General features: G+C 37.0%; 1 protein-coding gene across 3 annotated transcripts in view; it reads left to right on the top strand.

The window, feature by feature from the left end:
- Nucleotides 1–3,157, top strand: part of LOC120515969 (E3 ubiquitin-protein ligase NRDP1-like) — a 42,652-nt gene extending 39,495 nt beyond the window's left edge. For all 3 annotated transcript variants that reach the window (XM_039737370.1, XM_039737369.1, XM_039737371.1), the window contains 2 exons: nt 1,888–2,008; nt 2,857–3,157. In XM_039737370.1, coding sequence (XP_039593304.1) covers nt 1,888–2,008; nt 2,857–3,087 — 352 coding nt within the window. In that variant the 3' untranslated portion in view covers nt 3,088–3,157. The remainder of the gene's footprint in view (nt 1–1,887; nt 2,009–2,856) is intronic.
- The last annotated feature ends 11,660 nt before the right edge of the window (nt 3,158–14,817 follow it).

Raw genomic sequence — 14,817 nt, 5'->3', positions numbered from 1 at the left:
TGCATATGGATGTCTCCGTGAATACATTTAATGCTGGTCTTTTCTTTAATTCTTTGTCACGGTAAGACATATCGGCAATCAACAATGGAAAAGTTGCTGCCGGAATCAAACAAGGCATCGAGTTTGTAACCATTAACACTAGAATTACCAAAGCCAACGAAAAAAAATCGTAGATCCGTCCCCACCTTAAATCCCTTCGCACCTCTCTGTCAGCATCTTTTGTCCTTTAAATGTGTTGATAAGCAGCAAACAGTAAGCAGCCTGCTGTCACATCCCCCCACCCCACACAGTTTTCTCAGCTCAAGTCTGTTTACCTGCGTGTCAGTTGCTTAGAGTTGTATAGAGTGAGAAGTCAAGCAAAATTACACCTTTTATAAATACTATGTCGTTATTTGGAACACTTGCATTTCATGTGTGTTCCATGTCTACAATCATTTACGTAAACTCATTGTTAAAAAGAAAATTTTCCTTGTTTTAGTAATACCTGACAAAATGTAGAAAAGAAGTGTATAATGTGTGAATCCTGAAGTCCAAATATATCACATAAACACTTTCACAAAAGATACAAATATAATAAAACAAGTGTGTTTCTATTCAAGAATATAACTGCAGAAAAATAACCCGCGTTAGGGTGAGACATTGACAACTCTTTGATAGGACTGCTTCGGTGGTGCAACAGTATCAACTGTTGACTGGTATTCAAAACTTCACGGGTTCAATCCCGGACAAGTCCGTTTTGAGAAGTGAGCTGCTCTTATTCTTACTATTTTAGAATAAAAACATACATTTGATTTCAGTCTGTAACAAACGGTGTAAATTTATGATAAGGTTAGCTTTGTTTTTTTTTTTTTTTGACCTAATAATATTATTATTACTTTTTCCTGGACAGACACATTTATCCAAAGTGGGTTAAAACATTTAAGGTACAACAGGTTACATTTCTTCTGGTTTTCCAATTGGTGCACAGGTGACTTGTTTACTACAGTGTTGGTATCAGAATTAGAACCCACAACCTCAGGGCACACTGTTTGACTATAATATTAGCCATTGGTTTAAAAAAAAAAAAAACTACAGATATTGCATTCAGAAAAGCACTTAGTTACATAGTCATTCTTCTACACCTGATTAACAAACAGCACTGAAAATAAGGCATATTGTGTCATGAAATTTTACATGTGAACCCTGATAACATAGCTAGTCTCAAATATTTCAAACATGAAAACCACAATTTTTAATCGATAAATAAAATGTATAGTCAAATCACTTCATACTTAACATAAAGGTAAAATTAGATCCCTGCAAACCCACTCAGGGTTAAGTAGGCTTGGGAAATGGTATGGTATGGTATTAAATTAGATGTCAGATTCAGACTTAATGCCCAAGGGTTCCCAGGTACTTCAGCCGGCACAACCTAGATATTGGTCCTTTCAACTATGCCTTGGAGTCTGCAGTTGTTGCATGATTAGGCATATGTTGCGTGTTGGGTCTATGTGATGTGTGTGTTGTTTTCACCACATTTGCAGTCAATGCAGGCAAGTCGACATGGAAACAAAAATTTGGAGGTGGTAGGACATCATATTGTCTGCATGTACAAATGTAGGTTTGCACTTCTGGAAAATAATAGCTACCCTTGAAAAGTGTGAATGTCACAGGGCCAAGTAAACCTCCAATGTGCTGTTTACAGTGATTGTTTATCTTCTTGAGACCTTGACAAAACAAATTTATGTATAATTATCGTGAGACTACCTAGAGACCTAAAAGAAAAAAAAAGATTATAATAATGGTAATAATAATTGGAAAAGCAGACTTGGTAAGTTATGCTTGTTAGGAAGATTCAAATATTGATGTACTAACCTATGTTTGCTATACGAATGATCCTCACTTCAGGTCAGAGATGATTTGCAAAGTGGAAGAAGTAAAGCATGAAATGGAGTCCAGACTAGACTCTCAGAGACGTCACATGGTACAGAAGGAGAGTCTGCTAAAAAATGAAGTTGAAGAACTGAAGGTAATAAGAATAGTTTGAATATTAATGATATTTTTAGCTGTTCTACCAGGGGTTGTCAGCCTGTGGCATAAATTCTAAAGTCAGCATAAAATTATTGTTACAATTGTTTTCCACATTGTAGTTAACAACACAACAGGATCAAAAGCACTCTGAAATCTGAGACGCTAACCCCCTCACTGACTAAAACACCATACTCAACTCCTTACTTGTAGAATGGCTGCTACTGTATAGCACATTTGTATTGTTGCCAATATATGCCTTGTGGCCCTGTAATAGTGTTATGTGTTACCGTAAACATTAACACAAATCATGGACATTTTTTGTTAAATTAATTTGTTGAGATTCCTAAGCTATACCAGACATTCAAATTCCCTAGCACTAACCATTTCAATATTGTTTTTAAGATTAACTAGCCTTGTCTGGAAAAAAAAAAAAGTAAAACTTTTTAAAATCTGCTCCATTTTGTCTAAGATGGTTAGGCTTGCAGCCCAATTTAGCCTTAATTCTGCTAGGCAGAACAAAACTCTGGAGAGTTTATACCATAGATTACAACACATATAAGTAGTAGCGTAATAAAAATTGAATGCTAGACAGAGTATTTACAGCACCTCTTGAAGTACAAAGTAATGACCTATATGTTTGCAATGTCATGAGACAGTTGATGATTTTAAGTTTTATTTTTAATAAATGTGCTCTCTTCAATGAATTTATGTGACTTGAACCTACATTTTACAGTGTTACTTTGACCTCCCATAGAAAGAAATGGTGTGCCTCTCTAAAATGTAGTCAGTTCATGAGCACTGCCTAATTTGCTTATGCTGCTCTTTTTCATCCCCTTTTGATTATAGAGCCAGATGTCTCGAGTTATGTCTGATATCCGCACCTTACTGGCTGCAGAGAGACTGCATCGACAGGAGCTGGAACAGGCAGAACTGGAAAAGAGAGAACTGATGGAGTTGCTACAAAGCTTTCAAAGAGATATCCGTATGGAAGGTGGTGGACGGAAAGCAGTGGGTTCCCGGACCCTAACTCGCCTAGACAGTATGAAAAGAAAACCTAGGGAGGTTACTGTCATCTAAATTCATGTAAATTTTATGTTAACTAGAAGCTCTGTTCTATTGTAAACATTAAAAATGTGTTTGTTTTATATTCTATGGTGCAAAAGCACAATGTATAGATGGTATGCTGTTGTGATTTTGTATGATAGCAAAAGCAGTGCTATACAAACCCAGCTGTCCTTAAGCAGGGCAACAATTTCTTTTTATTATCAGAAGTAAATTAACAGTGGGAACTGGTGAGAAAAAAGTGTACTGTTTAGGTGGGTACTAATATTTTCTCTTCATTTTTAATATTTTGCTATGATCGTGCAGCATCAAAGAAATGTTCGGTGCCCAGCCAAAAACCAACATTATTTGTGAAAACTCAGTGAGCAATCCCATTATTTCAGTGCTTTACGTTTCCTGTTAATTTTAGACTGAAAGCGTCAGTATTTGCACTACATTGTGGTGGTCTTCCATTACTAAATTGTGACCACTGCATCTGTGCTACCCAATAATCCTGCCATTTTTGTCCTAAAAGTCTAATTGGTGTCAACATTGCTGCAAATTGCTGAAGTAGGACTTCTGTGCTCTTTAAGATTGCAGCTTTTATTGTTGACTGCCCCAACAGGTAAGTAAGATTAAATGTACAATGTCTTGTGAAGTATTCAAACTCTTTAAAAGGTTCCATATGTTTTTTCTTGGGAATGTTGCTTTAGAATAAAAGTACAAATTGGGACAATGATGCATTTTCAGTAAGAATCTTAATAATTTGCAAAGCTCAGAGAGAGAGTATTTCAATACAATTGTCTATTTTAAATACCAATGAATATAAAACATAGTGAAAAGTAGAAGTAAAAAAAGTAAAATGTAATAAAATGTAATAAAAACTAAATACAAAATTAAATTGCATTAACACCACGTCAAAAACAATATTTTAAATTACTTTATCCTCTACAGTAGCTTACATTCTATATATGTTGCTTTTTTGCATTTCTGTTCGCATATTATTCAGGATATTTTTTTTCTATTTTTCGTTTATTGAACGATTCTCTTTGTTCTTGATTCTTATTATATGCAGCTGTTTTTTGTTCATTTTCTTTTTTTCAACATTCATTATCAGCTCTTGCCTCTCTTTTTCTATCGTGATCTAAAATTCGACATTCTTGAATAGATAAGTTGCTTTTTGCCTTGCCATTGTAACAGACTGTGTTGAAGGGTGAGTTAACACTGAGATTATCACTTGGTTTTACAGAGAAAAGGTGTGCGCAGTAGGAGTAATGATTGGGCAAGCAGTGTGGAGGGGAGTGGTCAGGGCTTAATAACGCGGACATGATGGAAAATGTTTTTTAATATAATAGAGAGATAATACATTCTTTTTATATAGCGCCTTTCCCATGCTCATGGCACTTCAGGCCCTAACACCCAATCTTTAACTTTATGTTCTATTTTTTTTCCCAATCCTTCAAAATTGTTGACCAAATTGAAGGTGTGCTTCCGAATGCTTTCACCACATCATTTTTCTGCATTCTGCAATCTGCAAACCTTTTCCAGGATTGTTCACTTTTCTTTCAGCATAAAGTGACACTATTTCACACTTTTTTTGTTCATCGCAAAGAAAACTTTGAGAATCAATTTGAAACTTGAACCGTACAGTATCCGCACATGACAACACAAAGAATTTGGCTATGTGTATGATGTCACGTCTACACTCTTGCCTCGCTTCACCAAGACTGCCCAAGACCAGGATTTCTGCATCAGACTGTCATTTTCTTTTGGTCTAACAAGAAAGAGACACCCTGTTACAGCTAAGTATTTTTTGCATCTCATTATAATCTTCGATGGCCATTTTTGTTTTAAAAAACATTCATTATGCTAAAATTTAACAAAACCTATTTAACATGATGTTGCATGAACATTTGCCTGGGCCAACAAAAAGTATTCATTATTCTTACATTTTTTTTTTAATGTCAGTATTCAATGTAACAAGAATTGAAATGTGGATAGGTTTGTGTGCATATGTGTATGTATATATATATATATATATATATATATAAAATATCCCCTGCTCGCTTCACTCGTCAACATGGCCTGCACTATGTAGCAGCCACTTTGCGTCTCTGGTGCTTGCATTGTGAAGAGGGGGGCTCACTCCTCAAAAAACCCCTCTGGAAACAAATACAGGTTTGGTTTTTTTGTTACCTCCTCTTTGCTCGATCAGCTGCTGCCTTGCTGCTGGCTGCCATGCCGTATGATCTGCATCTCGCACACCACTTAGAACATTTAAAAGCCCGTACAGCAGCTGTCCTACTCTTTGTTATTTATTTCTGGCCCTGGACGTGGTTAAATCTCTTGGCACAAATTCTCGTCTCATGGGACATGAGTTCTTTGATATTTTTTAGTTTATAATTTAAAAATGGAATAAGACTTTGAAAATCTGACAATACCACATTAAAGTGCGATAAATTCTGAAAAGAATGATACCAAACACATATATGTAGGTTTTAAAATAAGTTGCACAAAATCATTGCACTTTTAGGCTTAGGATTTTATATATTTTTTAGAGAGAGAGAAAGAGAGGGAGAGAGGCTATAATGACATCATTAAATACTTTTAAAAATTGCATCAGATATAATGAATAGTATCAGTTTTACGTTTGTGTCAAAGCTAAGTTTTTCTGAACTTACTACTTGAAATTTATTGAGCAGTGACTAAAACCAGGTGATATCTGACAGAGCTTTAAATCAGATTTGCTGTCTCAGTGTGACAGAGATTAGCAGACTTTCAGGTACTACCTGTCACTTCCAATCACAAGAAACATGTCTAGTTTACTATCAATCTTTTTCATTTTAATGATAGCTTCAGATTTTCAAACCTGGATCAGGGTTGTGTTTTTGGGTAGACAACTTTGTGGCAATGCTGACCACAAGACACAAAACAGCCCTGGAAATGGTGCCATTACATTGTAGGGCCTTCTCCAGTACACAGGGCCAGTTTGGAGCTGCCTGTTAATCCAATACATGCAACATTCATCCGCTCCTGTTGTATTTAGTAGCTTGAAGCTGTAAACATAACATGGTTTTGTTTCGACCGTTGTTTTAACCTTCCAAATGAACATCATGACGTGTTGCATGTTTAATCAATTGCTCAAACTAAACCAAGAGATTATGTAACTGCCTATATAATAATTTTGAATGGCAATGATTTATTACTTTGAGATTTTTTTCAAAGTACAAGTTTAATTGTATACAATCTAAAATACATGAATGTCCACCGAAAATTAAATGAACAGTCAATGATGAATTTTTTTACCCCCTTTTTTGAAAAGTAGAGTACAGACTTTTATATTGTCATTGTCAATTATGACTTTGAATTTCCTAATGTAGTTAGTCCTTACATAGCTTTAGTATAGTTTTTTTGTTTTTGACGATAGTTACAACAGTTTAAAAATGCATCCTATTAGGATTCAGTGCTGTATCGGCTCCACAGTGTGTTACAATGAATGGTACTGTGGGATATCTGTCAGGGCTATCTGGAAGTGGGAGCAGACAAAGTGAGGACCAGTAAGCAAAACTTGACAGGCTGCACTGCCATGGAAATAATCCCAAATTGTAAAGTTGAAACAGAAATTGACGTCCACTCATCTCTGCTCCCCAAAATGCCAGTCAGGCAATGCCACTGTGAGACAGAAGAGGACCGTTAAACGCAGATGCTTTTAGATGTGCTCTAAAAAGAGACTCAACCTTCATGTTGTAATAAATATTACATTTTAAAATGATAACCATTTTTAGATAACTAACAGATGTTTTATAATTAATTATTTATGAGATAAATTGAAATTATTTACATAAAGCAAAAATCCATATCAGATATTCACAGTTTTTCAACAGAAGTACTAGGGTATTTCCAACCTGAAGCACGTATTTTTAATATTTGTATTTTTTTAACTAATGTTGCCTTTCTCAATCACTAAAAAAATTGTATATGCTGCAAAACTGTATTGTATGAAAATGTACACTTGATATAATGTATGGTGCTTGTGAAAACTCAGCTCAATCTGCCAGAATGTTCACATAAAATGAAGATAAATCGCAGTGTAAAAACGAAGAGGTACACCTCAAGGATACATACGTTTGTAAGCTTTGCTATTTGAACTAAATCAGATTGCTCAATGTGTCTTAATGCTTTATCTTTTTATTATCTAATAGTTAACTTTATATAAATCCAGTGAATGTTGTTTCTTCTTATGTTCTGTTACATTGACTGTATGAAGTTTGAGATGTATATAAATTAGAACCTGTTACATGGAATATATTCAGCATCATTTAACACATTGCAGACAAAGGCCTTTTCAGCAGTGCTTTCCAAGGGCACAGTAACAGTTCAGGTGAAAATGCCATGACCTCGGGCCAGCTCAGAGGATTGCCATTGCCATCTTTTTTTTTCCCAGGAATATGCTGTCACTGCCACTCAAATGACTCAGAGGAAAATAAAAAAATAAATAGTACTTTCTTTTATTTGTTAAAACATCTTTTACAGGACTGGAAACAAAATAAAACATTTTTAATGATTTTTGTACAATTAAAATTGCAGCTTATGATGTATGATGGATAGCTGTTGTGTTTAATGCTGTTTATTATTTTTTTTTTTTTTGTAGTTATAAACCAAGATTAAAAAAATCAGTGGAAGCTCCACGTGCATGACTACTGTGTATCATGGGAAATGGAGGATCTTGAAATTTGTGAACTGTGTATGTCATGGCTTTTTATCACACACCTGTTCAATCTCTGTAAATTAGGCTTATTGAGATACTTTAAAGGAATATCCGCTTTGGACCAAGCTTTTGTATAGGACTAAAGGTCATGTCACATTACAGGACTTTTCCAGTGATTTTAAGTTGTAGCCTTCATTTAAATAATCTTACAGTATCAGAGGCAGTTGTTGGTGTGCCCCTGTGAAGCAAGCCAGTAATGCCACATAATAATAATAATAATAATACATTTTATTTATATAGCGCCTTTCCCATGCCTCACAACTCACACCAACTCATCCTTGACTTGCCCCACAAAATCGTAGTCGTAAAACTGAGCTCTGTGTGCATGAGAGCTGACAACCAATGAATGTTCATCTGGAAGTACAACACGTCGAATGCAGCAATGAAGAATAAGGAATACGGTTGTTTTGGACCTCACAAACGAATGAGAAGCTCATCCCTCTGATGACTCATGTTTTATGTACCACAACAGAATGGAAAAAAGAAAAAAGCAGACAGAGACTGCAGCTGTATCTTTTAACCTTCTGTACAGTGCCAGCTCCATCAAGCCGGACAGTGTTGGCTGTTAGAAGAAGATGTCAACATGACAGGCTAGAAGACTGGCAGTCATCTGCTAAATTTGCAGATTTTCAGTTGTTTAAATTGACATGGTCTGGTGATGAGATCAGCAACTTCAGTAGGTAAGTCTAACATACCCAATGACTGGAAGTTGTGTCATGTGACATCAGCTTAAGGTCCCCAGAAGCCGGCAGCACAATGTTCCAGTACAAACTTAAAATCTCCTTTCTGTGTCATAAATTTCCTTTCTGGAAGACACACTTTGAATAGATAAACCAGTTGTTACGCATTGGCACATCCTAGCAGATGTTGACTGCTATTTTCTGCACACAGGACATGCCTCTGAAGACTTTTTATATTTTTTACAACTGCCAAATTGCATGCTTTGGAGTTCTTCAACTTTATGTTTGAGTGTTCCTTCACTGGTAATTTTTGTTTGGGTAGATGCAATAATTACAAATCAATGTTTTAGTGATTTTAAATCCTTTAATCGCCATATACAATTTCTTGTATTAGGAATTTGTCATTTCTTGCATACCCCAACTTACTCTCCAAACGGAGATGTACTTTTTTGTAAATAAGATTACAGTTATTAGGTCATCAGTCTCACTGCCTGCTCAGAATTCATCTCTTCCCATAGTGTGTTCAGCTGTCTTTGACCACTCTGAGCCTGCATCATCGTCTGTTGTCTGATTTGGTGTAATGCCTGAAGCGTACAAATTGCCCCCTGGACAGTGTCCCCTCTCTATTAGTTAAGGGTTTTTTTGATTCTGTCAGACCAAGTATTGTTACCTTAATAAATGCTAGCTTGATTTGTTTGTGTTCCTGCTGCCTTGCCACACGTTGTGGTGCAGAAACCTATTGAAAAAATAAAATAAGGACCCTCTAATGTGTCAAATTTCAGGCAAATTTCTAAACTGCCTTTTTTATCTAAAGTCTTAGAAAATGTTGTCCCAACTCAAACATTTCTGGATGAAAACAGCATTCTGGAAAAATTCCAATCCAGATACAGATGTTTTTACAGCAGTGAAACATCCTTGTTAAAGGTTTAGGATGACCTCTTCCCAGCTACTAATGCTGGAGATTCTGCCATTCTTGTACTGCCAGATCGTACCTCAGCTTTTGATGCCGTGGATCTTATGATTCTTATATCCTGCCTTGAACAGTATGTAGGCATCCAAGGTAATGCCCTTAAATGGGTTAAAATCTTATCTAAGAAATGGGAGCTTTTCTATTAATTTGGGTGAGTTCTCGTCCTCTGTAGCTCCTCTTACTTGTAGGGTACCACAGGGTTCCATCCTTGGACCAGCTATCTTTTTGATATGCATGTTACCTTTAGGCTCCATTGTTAACAAGTATGGCTTCTCCTTTCACTGCTATGCTGATGACACTCAAATCTATTTGCCATTATAATCAAAGTGAGAAAATACAGATCCTCCAATGCGTGCTTGAATGATATTAAAACCTGGATGGCAATTAATTTTCTTAAACTAAATAATAATAAAACTGTGATTGTGGTGTCCAAAAGTTCATCCAAAAGATCTTCATTTCGGGTCCACTACCTCTACCTCAGTACTACAGTCGTCTGCTAGGATTAAACAACTGGCTGCAGGACTTCTGCAAGAATCAAGACATCGGATTCATTAATAACTAGGACCTCTTTTGGGAAAGACCGCGTTTCTTCAAGCGATATGTCCTGCGTCCGAACAGTTTCGGCGCCCAGGTCTTCTCCGAAAACATATCTAAGGTAATTTGTTTATCTTGACTATCTATCTCTGCTCTTAACCCCTTCCGAAATGCTACTGTTGTGCTAGGACATGATCATTGTTTAATAAAATCTTCTGTAAAAGTGCACAACATTAATACTGTAATAACCAATCTCAATGCACGTAGAAAATCTAGGCAATACGGCATAAACACCAATAATTTAATTAAAATTACTACTTTAGATGAACAATGTATTAAAACTATAAAACAGATCACAGATTAAACAAAAATACACACAGAGCAGCTAATAAAATAATTTAGTTCCTATTCCAAATATCAATAACGCATAGTATTCACCTCTGCCCCTCCGAAACATTAAATATGGCACTATTAAATGTTAGAGCTTTCACTAACAAGACGTTTTTATCAACGATCTTATTAGTGATAAAAAAAATTGATTTTATTGCGCTAAGTGAAACGTGGCTTAGCTCAGACGGCGCGGCTGTTTTAATCAAATCTGCGCCTCCGGATTACAGTTTTACTCGTGCAGACCGCCAGGGAAAAAGAGCGGCGGCTTGGCAAACATTTACTCGAGCCGGTAAAAGTGTAAAGATGTCAGTTCTGGTAAGTCCTTTGAGTATCTCGACGTTGCTATCCATGGAGATTCTCAAGTTCTAGTATTATCCGTGTATAGACCTCCTAAATATAACGCGTCTTTTTTTGAGGAATTCTCTGACTTAATGTCAATTTTAATTACTAACTATGACACACTCTAATAGTTGGTGACTTTAATTTTCATATAGATAATCAGTGTGATCTAAAAGTAAAAGAATTTATGAACCTCCTGGATTCTTTTGATTTGAGACAGCTCGTTAATCAGCCTACACATAAAGCAGGTCATTAGACTTAGTGATTACTAAAGGACTGAAAGTTGATATAAAAAGATCATTGATATTGGTCTATCAGACCATTTTCTTCTACTTTTAATATAGAAATAATGATAAAAACACTCATGAGAAGCATATTGTTAAAAACGCTTCTTTGACTCATCAGCAGCTTTAAAACTTACAAACATTCTAAGCAATCAGTCCGTTTATAGTGCCAACTATAATAGCAGGATAATGTAAATAGTAAGGTGGAAAGATTTAATACTAAAGTGAGAGCTGCTGTTGACATAGTTGCACCTGAAAAGACTATTAAAAAATTTTCTAGCATTGTTATACCATGGAAGACCCAAAGAGTGTCTGATTTAAAGAGAACATGCCGTAGAGCTGAGCGTCAATGGAGGAAGACTAAACTAACTATCCACCATGAAATATTAAAAGTTAAAATAACAGAATACAATAACACTGTCCGTCTTGAGAGACGCTGCTATTTCTCCAAGATTATAAATAACAATGCTAGTAATCCCAGAGTCTTATTTTCTACAATTGATCGCCTACTAAACCCAGGTAACTCAAAGGAATGCCTCCTAAGTACTTCCAGTAAAACCTGTGAGGCTATCGCTGTATTTTTCAATCAAAAAATTAATGATATTAGAAATAACATAGTATATCCCTCCAACACTAAGGATCCTCCTAAACCCCAGCATCCTGTTATAAACAAATTAAACTCTTTCACTAGGATAGATTTACCTGATTTACAAAAATAATTCTCAATTAAAACCCTCCACCTCGTCCTTGACCCAATACCAACAAGGTTTTTCAAAGAAGTATCAGGCGTGCTAATTGATAATGTTCTTGACATAGTAAATTGTCATTAGATACGGGGTCTTCCCAGACTGTCTTAAGACTGCTGTAGTTAAACCCCTACTTAAGAAACATAATCTTGACCCTCGCTCTTGAAAATTTTAGACCCATCTCTAACCTGCCTTTCTTAAGTAAAGTTCTGGAGAAGGCAGTCATTATGCAGTTAAATGACCACCTAAATAAACATGCTATTCTTGATAAATTTCAGTCAGGTTTTAGAACAAATCACAGCACAGAAACTGCATTCGTTAAAGTAGTAAATGATTTGTATTTAAATGCAGACAGAGGCCATTTATCTGTTCTCATCCTCTTAGATCTGAGTGCTGCATTTGACACCATTGATCACAATATTCTTAGAAATCGCCTTAGTCAATGGGTGGGCCTCTCTGGCAGTGTCTTAAATTGGTTTGAATCCTACCTGACAGGGAGAAAATTTTTGTTAGTTGTGGTAATTACAACTCAAGACACATGATATCCATATGGTGTTCCACAAGTCTCTATCCTGGGTCCGCTGTTATTCTCAATCTACATGCTTCCGTTAGGTCAGATTATCTCAGGGCACAACGTGAGCTACCACAGCTATGCTGATGACACACAGCTGTACTTATCAATAGCACCTGATGACCCGATTCTCTTGATTCACTAACGCAATGTCTGACTTGTATCTCAGAATGGATGAATAGTAACTTTCTCAAGTTAAATAAAGAGAAACTGAAATCTTAGTGATTAGCAATAATGGATACAATGAGGCTATTAGAAATAAACTGGATACATTAGGATTAAAAGTCAAGACGGAGGTAAAAAGCTTAGGGGTAATTGTTGGCTGTAATCTGAATTTTAAATCACATATTAATCAGATCACTAGGACAGCATTTTTCACTTAAGAAACATAGCAAAGTTAGACCTCTTATATCACTGAAAGATGCTGAGAAATTGGTTCACGCATTTGTTTTCAGTCGACTAGATTACTGTAACGCACTCCTCTCAGGACTACCCAAAAAAGATATAAATCGTTTGCAACTAGTGCAGAATGCAGCTGCTAGAATCCTAACTAGGAAAAGAAAATCCGAACACATTTCTCCAGTTTTGATGTCACTACACTGGTTACCTGTGTCATTCAGGATTGACTTTAAAATTCTGCTTATGGTTTATAAAGCCTTAAATAATTTCGCCCCATCTATATATCGGAATGTCTGATACCTTATATTCCAAATCGTAATCTTAGATCATCAAATGAATGTCTCCTTAGAATTCCAAGAACAAAACTTAAAAGAAGTGGTGAGGCGGCCTTCTGCTGTTATGCACCTAAAATCTGGAATAGCCTGCCAATAGGAATTCGCCAGGCTAATACAGTGGAGCACTTTAAAACACTGCTGAAAACACATTACTTTAACATGGCCTTTCTCATAACTTCACTGTGATTAAAATTCAGATACTCTGTATATCCAACTCATTATAATAACTATTCATGGTGGCTCTAAAATCTCTACTAACCCCTACTTTCTCGTCTATTTCCTTTTCCGGTGTCCGGCTTGCGCCACCACCATCTACTCAAAGCACCGTGATGTCCAACAATGATGGATGGATTAAAAGTCTGTATGACCATCAACATCAAGTGACTCCGTGAGAACCCTAACTACAAAGAGGATGTGAAGGACAGCTGGGTCCCATGCCAATGCTTATGTTCCGGGGGAGCTGCCATTGGCAGTCCAATACCTTCCCCGGGACGCTTGGTGGCAGCCTCCCTGGCCGACGGTGATTCCCCGACCGCCCGCAGGACTCCATGGGAGATGGAGTCCGCCACAGCTTGGTTGGGGCCCGGGGTGGCCGCTAGGAGGGGCTGTCTTCCCACAGCCCGGCTGGATGAGTCTTCAGCCCCACCCAGAAGTGCAATTAGGACCAGGTGGTTAATCACCTGGAACACTTCCGGGTGGGCTATAAAAGGGCCCAGCCACCACCACTCGACGAGCCAGAGTTGGGAGGAAGGAGACGAAGCTTGTGAGGAGGAGGAAGGAGGTCGAGAGAGAGAAAGAAAAAGAAAGAAAGAAAGAAAGAGAAACAAGAAGAAGAAGAAGAAGACGACAAGAGAGAGAGTTGGTGAGAGAAGGCATTGTGGTGCTTAAAGAACTCAAATAAAAGAAGTGTGTTTTAGACAGTCTGGTGTCGGTATGTCTGTGTCTGGGGACTATTTCATTTATGTTAGGTAGAATGCCCAGAGGGGACTGGGCGGTCTCGTGGCCTGGAACCCCTGCAGATTTTATTTTTTTCTCCAGTTGTCTGGAATTTTTTTTTTTTTTAATCTGTCCCCCTGGCCATCGGACCTTACTCCTTTTCTATGTTAACTAATGTTGTCTTATTTCATCTCTTATTTTGTCTTTTGTTTTTCTTTTCTTCATTATGTAAAGCACTTTGAGCTACTTTTTGTATGAAAATGTGCTATATAAATAAATGTTGTTGTTGTTATTGCTCTTGGACCCCTTGCCATATACGTATCATAAAGCTTCAGTTAAGAGCCCAGGCGTGATCTTCGGCAGCTCATTCAAACTCGACAAATGGATAAATTGTGAGGTTAAATTAAGCTTTTTCCAGCTGAGACCTTTTAAGGTAAAGGCTTTTCCTTCTTTCAGTGATCTTGAAAAGGCCATCTAAGCTTTTACATCTCATTTGGACTATTGCAGTTCTTTGTATGTAGGTGCTGGTCAGGCCCTGTTATGACACCTACAACTATTCCACAACTTTGCTGTTCGCTTATTGAATAGCTCTTGTAGGTGTGGCCATATTTCATCAGTACTGACCTTGCTTCAGTAAGCATTTGATAAGGTGCCACATGAGAGGTTGGGCATCAAATTAAAAGAAGTGGGAGTTCAGGGTGATGTTTTTAGATGGGTGCAGAATTGGCTCAGACACAGGAAGCAGAGGGTGATGGTGCGAGGAACCTCATCAGAACTGGCTGATGTTAAGAGTGGTGTTCCACAGGGGTCAGTG

The sequence above is a fragment of the Polypterus senegalus genome, chromosome 15 (assembly GCF_016835505.1).
Source record: "Polypterus senegalus isolate Bchr_013 chromosome 15, ASM1683550v1, whole genome shotgun sequence".
Classification (NCBI taxonomy): Eukaryota; Metazoa; Chordata; class Cladistia; order Polypteriformes; family Polypteridae; genus Polypterus; species Polypterus senegalus.
Note: the sequence above shows the minus strand (reverse complement) of the source record. Positions and strands in the feature narration are given on the sequence as shown.